This window comes from Rhopalosiphum padi, chromosome 2 (assembly GCF_020882245.1).
Source record: "Rhopalosiphum padi isolate XX-2018 chromosome 2, ASM2088224v1, whole genome shotgun sequence".
NCBI lineage: Eukaryota > Metazoa > Arthropoda > Insecta > Hemiptera > Aphididae > Rhopalosiphum > Rhopalosiphum padi.
The window spans coordinates 16790757-16802877 of NC_083598.1; the positions used below are offsets into that span (position 1 = coordinate 16790757).

The 12121-nt window shown below is 29.4% G+C and overlaps 1 protein-coding gene across 2 annotated transcripts in view; it reads left to right on the plus strand.

Annotated features, from left to right (window-relative positions):
- The window catches only part of LOC132919241 (uncharacterized), a 38754-nt gene that overhangs the window by 20235 nt on the left and 6398 nt on the right, over positions 1 to 12121 (plus strand). For both annotated transcript variants that reach the window (XM_060980644.1, XM_060980645.1), the window contains 5 exons: positions 7479 to 7690; positions 10826 to 10907; positions 11099 to 11209; positions 11308 to 11645; positions 11722 to 11939. In XM_060980644.1, the coding sequence (XP_060836627.1) occupies positions 7479 to 7690; positions 10826 to 10907; positions 11099 to 11209; positions 11308 to 11645; positions 11722 to 11939 (961 nt within the window). The remainder of the gene's footprint in view (positions 1 to 7478; positions 7691 to 10825; positions 10908 to 11098; positions 11210 to 11307; positions 11646 to 11721; positions 11940 to 12121) is intronic.

A 12121-nucleotide genomic window follows, 5' to 3' on the forward strand; every position in this document is an offset into this window, starting at 1 on the left:
GGTGTATCACGATCGTGGGTCAATGATTCCTAATGTGGTTTCAGACGTGAACAGTATTTTTTCATATTCTAGTATTCCATGCATAATTCACATGTGCACCCGTCGTACATAATGTTTCAATCGAATAATGACTTGAGAAAAAAAACCGACAAATTCGCGATTTGAAAATTAATCGGTTCGCGCAATCCAATTGAATATGATTTGCTCCTATGGCCGTGAGATCTAGCCGATGAGGGAGAGACCGGACGTGGTTTGATTGAAAATTCAGTTTGGTTATCGGATTAGTATTATCCACACAATTATGGTAGGCACTTTGGGCAAGTTGACGGCCCTGTTTCACGGAAATTCTAGTTCGAAATCATCTAATCGGCGACCTAGTGTAATTTCTACGCCACCGCCAGTCGTACTCTCTGACAAAGCGGATGTGCCACACTTGCAGAGATGGTCGTCGTTACGATTACACAGGCGAAAAGCTCGGCAACAGGGTAAGTAAATAATCTCTTATCCACGAGTCTTATAAAATCAATGCAGTACAAATCATGGTTTAAGAATCCATACGCTTAAAATAGATAAAATAATATTGGCGTTTTAATGAATTTTGATTTTGACTAAGTATTTTTTGGATCTCAATGTTGACATAATAATATAGTATACGTGTACTACTAAATGTATTATAGTTGTGTTCGAAAGTGCTGTTAACTCGAAATTGTGTGTAGCTATCATGTAATGTTTGAAAAAGAAAACTTATAAATGAGTTATACATAGTATGTATAGATTGTAGGTGTATACATCTGTTCCGGTATGTGATTATTAATCAGATGCTTTCTTGATAATTCACATAGTTTCGTTGTTTTTCTTTATAAACACACTTAGTTTTCGAATTAAATTTATTGCTTTTCCGTTTTTCATAAAAGTATGTATATTTTCTAAAATCTTGTATTTTAATTTTCGCCTAAGTGTAATTAAACGAATAGAGCATAAAAACTAAATCCGTTTTTTTATCGGGCTTGTTGCCAGAGTGTTATGGGTCGACAATCTAAAATTCGGGCTCGCTCGTCCGAACGGGAACTGGGCTAATCAGCAGACCGTATCAATATAGATTATTGCTAAAAATACATTTTTGCAATTCGCAATGTTTATATAGATTTATTGTATAGATTATATATGTTGTTTAAAATCCTTTGTATATATATATATCTGTTTTGTTCTAGTGAAATTATTTTCTGTTTGATTTACAACAATGTATAATATACTATTATATAATTAAATGGCTCTTAAATATTAATTTTTTTGGCAACGATACTGATGTTACCAAAAATATACCAACAATTAAATTAAATAAAAAGCAGTGAAGTCCCTATAATATTCCCGAGCGGGAGATACACCTCGTATAAACATGTGTTATTTATATTATTATCAATAATAATTTATCATATCTATACATATTAATAAGATTTGTTATTATTTTTCATTTTTTTAAAGTTTTCTGAAAAAATTAATATTTTTTGCATTGTTTACAATGTTATTAGTATAATTTAAATTTTAAATAATTACACTTTAATGCTTGAGTTTTTTAGAACTTACAGTTCAGTATTTGATGCACTGGTCAAATTATATTTGTAAAGAATTAAGTTTAGAATCAAATGAAAATTAGTGAATTATATCATATTTTATTCAATTTCGATCAAAAGTTATGACCAATTATTTAAATTTAAAAAATAATTACATAACATAGTACGTCAATTGTGTAGTTGTAGTAGATATTTTTTACTGATACTTGACCACTTGGGTTATTAATTTTTATAAAAGTATGGTTTATCATAAATTAAAAAGTGATTTTTTAATGATTATTCATGATGAATGATGATATATTATTTAGTTATATACTTTTATAAAAATGTTGTCATTTTTTTTTTTTTGGAACAAATAAAATAAGTTGTACGCAAAATTAGAATATTGATGAGGATGAAGCGCACTATGAACCTGAACTTGTTTTTTAATAATAAAATTCAGTGTGATATTCTGATATTGCTGGATAACGCTTGTCAGTAATTCATTGAAAACACGCAAAATATTAGTATACAATATAATCGATTAAGTTGTATGATTTTTAATACTTTTTAGTCTATAAGCAGTCATTGTTATTAATTATTTTATTTATCATGTCTTGACATAATAATAATTATTGTTGATTTTGGAACAATATGCGTATTATAAAGTTGTTCCTGGTCTGTCGCAGTTCGGTTGAAGACTTTTCGGATCAAATTACATCGCGAACAATAAGTAGTTATAAATGTAGAAGAGGTATTATGTTTTCCAAAAAATATGATTGTAGCATAGAATGACGAAAATAGCAGAACATAATATTGTGTGAGTCGTGTCTTCGGGAGAAAAAATTATAGTGCCTATACTCTGGGAATAAATTCGAAAACCGTATAGTCATCTACGTCATTCGTAATAATTACAATATTCGGCCAATATACGTATTGTTTGCGAGGTTTTTAGGTATTACCGTCGGGGAACGGTGACTATCCTGGGTGGACTGCAGGTGTTTATGGTAGTAGTCAATACGCGCTTTATAATTATATCTCTGTAGTCGCATTATTTATGGTCTGAGACACTATATAATAACTCATATAGAGTTGAAAATTTAGAACAACAAATTGCAGCTTAAAAACCATGTGCAAGCAAACAATTTTATATGCTAGATATCACATTGTATAGTCAAGAATAAGTAAGTAGCTATAATAGTAATATATAGCTAGTCGGTTAGTACCGTCTTATTTGTACCCGTATGAACAAATGTAAACGAATTCGATTTTATACGTGTACGGGAAAGGTTTATAGCTGGAGGATTACGCTTGATGGATAACTGCGCTACCTCTGAGCAGACTCAAGTCGCGGCTTGTCTGTGTTAGCTTACGACCGACACAATCCGTCCGTTATGTGACCCGCCGCCGTCCCGCTCCCTTAATAGGAATCGTAGTACTTTTCTAGTCCCGCAACGATATAAAATAATATATTATATGTCCATCGATAAATTTGTAACGATGTGCGATGCGGTTCGATGCCCTGCCGCCGTTCACCACTTCCGCACCTCACTACTGCCGTACATCGCCATTTCCCGCCAGGCCATCGAGTCTTACGTAGTTACGGCGTACACATACACACACACTCAAAACGAATCTATATATAAGTATATAATGTATGAGAAAATCCTGTGTTGTCCATCACTGCTTCTGAAAGCTGAAATGTAGAGTTCTCGCGAGACGCACTTAACGATAATGATTACAATATTACGACGTGTCTAACAATAAAACAAATTCGTGTGTGTGTAATATAATGTTAATATAATGTTCCAGAAGTAAAAAGCTCTTGAGTTTCTTAATGTGGCAATTCGGGAAAAAAAACGAATTTAATATAAGCTCCACCGCGCACATATCTTCTCCTGGAAGTGTAATTTTGGATGCACCGGCGCGGCGGCGGACTCTATATACTGCTCGTATGCGTATATATATATTTGTTTTTTGGCCGGTGGCCAGCGGTTGACATGTATTATTTAAAAATAGGAATAATGTCCACTTGGTTATAACCATATATTATTATATACCTACCTTTTGCAGCCGACTATATATTGTACCCGACGGCCGCGGCGCATCATATATGTATAATGACCGACAACTTCGACGATGGACGCGTGTGTTTAATTATCCGTGTAATTTTATCGATATGTTGTGTAAACGCGTCGACCGCGATCTAAAATTTGTATTTCATCGAGAAACGTTTTGTATTTTTTTATGGTTTCGTATACCTGTTATAATATTATATACATAAATTAAATCGTGTCGATATGACGACATATTTTGTGTTTACACGTCATTTGAAGCACAATTAATAATCTCGTTTCGATACCAGTATTTTTATATATTATATTATATAATATTATTAATTTAGTATACCGATGTGTGCACATGAATTGTTTTCAATGTCACCATGTGCAGTGCATAGTGTTTTACGTACTTATATTTTCAAATTTTAGATCTCATAAATTTTTAAACTTTTAAATTATATGTAGGTCATTTATGTATATATTATTATGATGCTGAAAAATCAAAACCTTGAAACATTCCACCTCATGCGAGAATAAACCGGACCCCCCAAGTACATAGGTTATAGTCGGCGATCATAGCAATTGACTTGTTCGGAATTGTTTGTTTATTATTACTTGTCAAATTAAATTAAGTAAATTGTTGTGTTGTTAAATTCATCATATTTTATTCATAACACACAAAATTAGAGACAAAAACAGTATTCCATACCCCACCTATTTCAAAAAAAAAATTTACAATGTACTACACCATTTGGTTCGAATAGCCTAGCAACTAATAATTATAATTTTGTAGTTATTAGATATTATTCAGTGGTATCTAATGCTATTAAAACTTGAATTATATTAGGTATGTAGTATAGTATAATATTGTTATAGCGATAGCGATATAATATAATCGCTTTTTATTTAGTTCATCGTTATAATCCTTCTTCTGGGCATGTTTAAATACTTGTTTGCTAGTATTTTTTGGTCTATTAATGATTTATGTTATCGTTTCGATCTATGACCTGCATTTTACTGAGATAAATTTAGCCGTGTCCGCAATTTGTTCGACTGTGATTTTTATTCGGAATTACAATATGGTGTGTTTCCTAGGTATGAATACGCCCTTAATAGGATTTTTTAACAACTACATGTAGATTAGATATATTTTTTTTACATAATATAGTGTTTTCGAATGTGACATAATAAATAACAATGTTAACATATATGTGTCCAGAATGCTGCAGTGCTTGTCTCTGACCATTTAAGAGTTGGAACTGTTAACGATCGTTAATGTTATGTATTATTGTCTAAAAATAAAAATAACGACTTCAACGGCATAATAGTAATCATATTAAAATATTCTCGATCATTATATGAAAACGATATTGTGACAGGTATCAAATAAATTAATCCATATTATATCATTGAAATTTGAGCGGACCTATAATATTCGGTCTAGCATACATTATAATATATTATATTGTTGTTTTCGTTGAGTAATCTAAAACGTTTTTGTACAACATCTATATTGATGGGAAACTTAATATATAATATACTGTTTTGACAATCGTAAGATGTGCAGGTCATTTTTCATATTTTTGGCGTATATAACTATATAAAAGAAATTTAACAGTAAAAAATAAGCTCCGAGCTACAATAAAATCTTAAACTTTTTTGATTCAACTTAGAATATTTTTCGAATTGTGTGAACTTTCTATTGATTTCTAATATTATATATACACGTATACAATGACTCTAGTTTAACGTATTTTATTGGAATTAATCGCTCACGTTTTAATAATGGATTTAAATGATTTAATATAAATATGATAATTGTTATTATATATAATGCTACAAAAACAAATGCATTTAAAAATTATTATCTATATATATATTACATATTAAACTTTATATATTTTATTCTGTGGTGGAACTCGACATGTTAAACACGTTAATTTATTGTACTTTTTTTAAATTAAATATATTGATTGTTATTATTTTTGATATTTATACTTAGAAAAACAACCCTCGGTATTCGTATTTGTGTTATTATAATATTAGGTAATCAATTTATGCACATATTCAAATTTATCGATATTAAATTAACCATAAATTATTTTAACACTGTATTAAGATATATTATCTTTGATTTTAAATGCATATCCTTATCAGCCATTACACACGTTTATTTAAATTTATAGACACGGTTTTTATAGATTATTCCATAAAATATTAAAATGTATACTTTATGGTAATTTTATTATTTTACTTTTAATTTGTTTCAAGTTTATACTCGTATCTTCAACATTAAATTTAATGCCACACATATATAACTTTTTAAATATCTTCTATAACTAAATAAAATGTGTCTTACATTAGGAGGTTTACATTATACAATATTTTAAAACTATATTATAAATTATAATTCTCATAGTTATGCATTGCGTCTTTAATTATAATAATCTAATATACCTATATATTTTTATTATTTATTACTATATATCAAGTACTTATAATATATTTCATAGAATCTTTTGAGTTATGAAATTATTAATCATAAGTTATAATTATTATTTTTTAAATTTATTACAATAAGACATTTGTAGCTTACGCTATCTATAAATATAAATGGTTTTATGAACTGCGATAAAATAATATAATTTATCTTAAATTATGAAGTGAGTTGTAGTAATTAAGTAATTAGTATAGATTAAACTAAATTATCGTGGTATTATTATTTATAAAAAAATTAAGTAACGAGGACGTACTTGTCTAAAGTGGCGTTCTAGTGGTTGTTTTATGTGGACGATAGTGTTTGTACCTGTTGAATTGTGAATGAATTTTAAGATATTTGTGTATGTTTAAGTATTATTTGAATTTTTTTAAGAATGTTTGTTGTCCCCAATAGGATAAGCAATAATAATATGTAAGCTGGTTACCAATATATAATACGAATATAACCTATAATATAATAATAATAGTATAATATGACCTATAGGGTATAGTTGATCATAAATGAGCAGTAAATATTTTTTTCTAAATTTTCAACTTTTTGTTTATAATACGTAACAACATAACTTGGTATAGATAACCTCGTTGAGCTTTAAATCATATAAGTGCGGCCACCAAAGTTAATAATTTTATCCGGATAGCTTTCAGGGAATTGTTGAAAATGAACGATGATGGAATACGATTACGGCGTAGATTGAACAATACGCTCAAAATTGTTTAGGAATTTATTACTATTCCCTTATTTATTCCCCTTCTCCATTATTTAATTAAGATGATAAAATATTTAAATGATTTTATAATTTATTGCTTCTATGTAGATTGTTGTATCAGGAAAAAAATGGGTTAGATTAATGTGTGGCGTCTATGGGATGTCAGAAATGTTGACCTTATGTAAAGTAGGGCTAATAGTATTGATTCTCGAGGAACACTAGCAGTTATTAACTTATTAAATAGGTAGTATAATTATTCATAGCTCATATAAACGTAAAAAAAAATAGAATATAAATTTGACAACCTACTGGTGTATAGTGTGCATTAAGTATTACAAGTTTTTTTTTAAACTTTTCTAAATCATTGATTAAATAATTGTTCAATTATTTAATCAATGTTTATAATCAAAAACGTTATTGTTCTATATGCGAGTAATAAAAAATGGTCAAATTATCGTACATGTTTTATTGATAGTTTTAAATACTTTCAATATAATTTCAACAGTATATGTATAAGCAATTAGTAGTTCCGTGTAGTGTAATAGAATATACCTACTTGTTAAATTGTATTTATTCGTATAATAATTGTAATGAGTGTAAACCAAATTTCATTATCAAGCGTAAACTTAACAAAATAAAACGTCATAATTTATCGGTTACAGATCACAGTTTAACGATAACAAAAACCGATGGCAAAACGATACCATCACAAGTCAATAAAACCGCAGCCCCCACTGCGGTGGCGGCAAAAGTCAAAGGCGCTAAAAGAGATGTTGTGGATCGAGAAACTCTACAACTCGTTGAGACACAGCTGGATCATGTCACCAAGGGTTTCGACGCGGTATCCGTACTCTTCCAGTACCTCGTCAACGACGTGAGTACAACATGTTAACGATTTTGTTTACGATCGAGCACATCCTTGATAATATTTACATAATATCGCTATAGTGACCACATGAGACATTATGGCATAGGTATGTTTTATGGAGTATACAGTGTGATTCTTTTGACAGCCAACAAAGTATTCTTTTTTTTCCTTGAAAAGTATAAGTTTTTTCATCAGAATTTTCTTTTAAAATTACGTTCAATATTTTCTATAATATTAATATTGTTTATATTGTTTTATTTTTTCGCTTTTATTACGTTTGTCAGAAAAATATACTTCTGTCAACTTGATTTTTTCAATGAAAACCTATGGCTATATCATTTATTAGATGTATGTCTTTTATTTTGAGATCTATGGATTACTTTTCTAAATATTGTAACGTGTAAATATTGAACGAATAGTTTTAAATTTTTAAGTATTTATAAACGATGTGGTACTCAGCAAAATTTGTTATTAAACTATTTAAAAAAATGCTTGTATTTATATATAATAATAATAATAAAAAACTATTCATTAAATAAATTACTACGTTGTCAGTTTTAAAAAAGTATTTTGCTTATAATGAGTTATGAGTTATGATACATATAACCATATAGGTTAACGTTTAAAAAATCAAAAGTCGATAATAACCAACCAACAATACATAACAGTGAAAAAATATTACGGAAAATTTAAAGTGTTAGAATTGCATGTGTAATGTGCTTCTTAGATTTACAAAATAGTTTGGTGTATAGTATAGTACCCGTATAGGTAATGAATAGTAATAATAATAATAATAATAATTCTTTTCTGAGTAATGAGCGTACATTGTTTAAAGAATCGCCCTGTATGTGCCTACTACTTTTATGATAATAATGGTATGTTATAGATATAGTACCTATAGTACCTATAGTGCAGTATAGTATAGTTGTTTTTGTTATTGTTGTTGAGTTAACCCCCCCTCTCCCGCCCAATAACCTCTCCATCTACCACACCTCAGCATGCAACTCGTTCTGATTCCGAAGTTCGAACCATATACATAATATATAATAATAATAGTAAATACGATTCTTTACTATAAATTTATAAAAACTGAATGCCGACGCACAATAATATATCATACATTCTTCGGCGAGGATAAGTCGTTTTCTCGTTTTTCTCCTTCTTTATTACAAAAAAAAAAAAATCTAAAAAACCTGACACGAGTATAGAATAGTTTTGTGATGGTTGGGATAAGTACCGGAGTGAGTTATGTTTACGTTTCTCGACATCGATGGTATTGTTTTTTCTTTCTTTATCGAAAACGGTTTTAATATAGGTACCTAGTGGAAACCATCTCCGTTGTACTTGTAGTTATGCGCACTGCACACCACTTCGATTTCCATCCCATCTCTCAAGATTTGGTTCAATCTTGTATAGGTACTTATACCTACCTATTTTTTTTTCTGAAACAATATGTTTTTACTCACTTCTAGTAATCCAACATAGACATTTCAATTTTACAATTTATAAATCAATCATTTTATGGAGATAATTTTTTTATTCGAAATGATGAAACGCTGTGTAAATATTTTAATTAACTATTACTTAAAGCAAATTAAAGTTCTAAAAAGAAAAAATAATAATAATAAAATAGAAATAATCCAAAACTAAATACTAACTAACTATATTTTATAGATATGAATATTTTACTTTACATATACGATTTGTTAAAACCATTGAAAGAGTAACCAAATTTACATATTTTAACAAGAAAAATTAGAAATACGTTTAACTGAGAAAGTGAAAAATCGTTTTGATATACTGCAAAGAAGGGAATTTCAAAATGTAATATTTTCAAAATTATTAACTTATTATTCATAATTTATCGTTTTTATTAATTAATAATATTATAATTTAATCATCGTTTCTCAAAATGAACCATAGAATAATAGTCACTTCAAAAATAAAACTTTACCACGAACATCTGCTTAAAAAAAATCTGGTTGCATCATTGCGGTCAACGGCGAAAGTAAAATGTATCTTATACAATGTATCAAATATTCATTTCAAAATATTTATAACTCGTACATTGTTTAAAATAATATATATATTTTTTAAGCTATAGTAAACAAAATAAATACGAAATTATTCAATGTGTTTTGTGAAAATCAAAAGTATTATTTTATTATTATTATATCGTTATTTTCAACAGTATTTATATATATATATATATACATCATAAAGAGAGAGATAGAAAACGCCTCCTACGCAAATGTTTTACTACTTTATATATATATATTATTTATTAATTTGGTACGCCATTAACGCAGTTAAAGCGTCCGTGTTAAATTTTTAATGGAACGAATTCGACGTGAAAACATTTAATATGTATATTTATATATATACGTAAATTGGAGTTAAAAAAATATGGCTAAACAACTTTTATTATTATTTTTTGTTCTAACATCACTCGATTGTTTTTTTCAATCTAATTATTTTTGGATACATCGTGCACAGGGGGAGTAAAACAAAAATATATCATAAATCTTGTGTTTATTCCGGTTACGACGATGACGACCCGACTTCCGGGAACTATTTTAAATTTCCATACCGTAAACAATAATAATATTATAACCTGAGGAGCGCATCCCAACGGATGTAGTGGATAGGAGAAGTAGCTGTGGGGGGAGGGGGAGGCGTCTAGTCGCATTTTCGAGCATGTTTCACTGCAGTCAATGGAATCGTTCGTCGAGTACGGTACGCGACAATGATGGTTTACCATTAGCGATATACCGTATTCGTAGTTTCTAATTATATAATAAAACAGCTGTAGCAGTGTTGTCTACCGCCGAGTGGACCTGTACGACGGTATTTATTTATTATACCTATATGCACGCGCTAAACGCGTATTAATGTCAATCGGTACAACTTTGGACGATCGACCGTTTAATTGCGTCTTCTTGATCTACCGATCGTCGTTCCGTTTCGTTTCGCGGCATTTTATACACGTACCTACCTTCCCATTACTATTACCCTCCCGAGGCTTAACGCGAATATTATTATGTTAAGTTTGTTTGCATACAGTCTTAACATGGTAATTGATTTTGTTATTTCGATTTGTCACGTCATTTACGTCAATACGATATTTTTCTTTTTTTTCAGATGGATGCTCTGTCTACAACAAGGCTGAAACAACAGTTGGACGCAAATCACAACGATTTAGTATCAACCAAATGTTCATTGGGTATGTAATTTTTGTATATGGATATATATATAATTTAACAGACATAACCGTGTCATTTTTTTCGTTACGTTATAGTGAAAAATAAATTATTACGCATGTTTAACAACAGAACATGTTTTCCTATTAATCAAAATTATATAAATATATAGTATAACAGTAATATAAAACACACATATCAATAACTGTTACAGATGAATCTCGGGCAAAATGTATTCAATATCAAGAAGAAATTCATAAACTCCAAAAAGAAATCGACGACTATAAAAACAATTTGGAAATTAAAGAAAAACTCGTCAATGAAAGTAAGAATCGTCGCGTCTTATATAATACTTTTTTAAACTATAAAATACGATTTCATACGTCCCCTTGCTAAAAATTAATTTATATTTTATGTTTTTAGTTACTTCTTTAAAAGAAACAGAAATCTATGGACTAGAAAAAAAACTCGAAGCACAAGCCAATAACTTGAGGTTGCAATTCAACGAAGAACTCAATAGACACAGGAATGAATCTGACGAGGAGAAAATGAAACTAATAATTTCGCATGACCAACAAATCGTCGAGCTTCAGCAAACCAACAAACTTGAATTGTCTCAGATGCAAAAGTCTGCTACAGAAAAACAGATCGAACTCACCCAAAGGATTTTAGTGTTGGAGAACGAACGCGATTTGTTAAAGTCCGAAAGAGACGTACTAAAAGAAGACAACCAGCGGTTAATCGATGACAAAAAACTACAAGTAATTGTTTTACACATGATAATCGATTTTCGTTAAGTATAAATTAATTTCTTTACTATTTTATTTCTTTGTATAGAACACAAGTCTTGGCTATCAAAAGTTATTGGACGAAGTAGAATCATTGAGAACCGTGCTAGAATTGAAAAGTTCTGAAATGCAAGACCTCCGTAAACAAAACGAAAAATTACAGAGAGAAGGCGACGATTTACCAGCAATTTTGCAAAAATTAGAAGCGGCCCAGTCTCGAGTAGAAGATTTAAACGTACAGCTACAGAGAAAGTCAGAAATCGAAATGTACGTATATTATGCTATGCATTCCATTATAGTTATAAAATTATACTAAATTCATAACATAGTAATATAGTAATTTCTATAATTTAACCTAACCGTAAAGATAAATCGAATGTATAATATTGTTGTTGGGCGTTGGCTCACAAAAATAATAACAAGAGTTCGAGATTTTTAGCGCTCAAAAC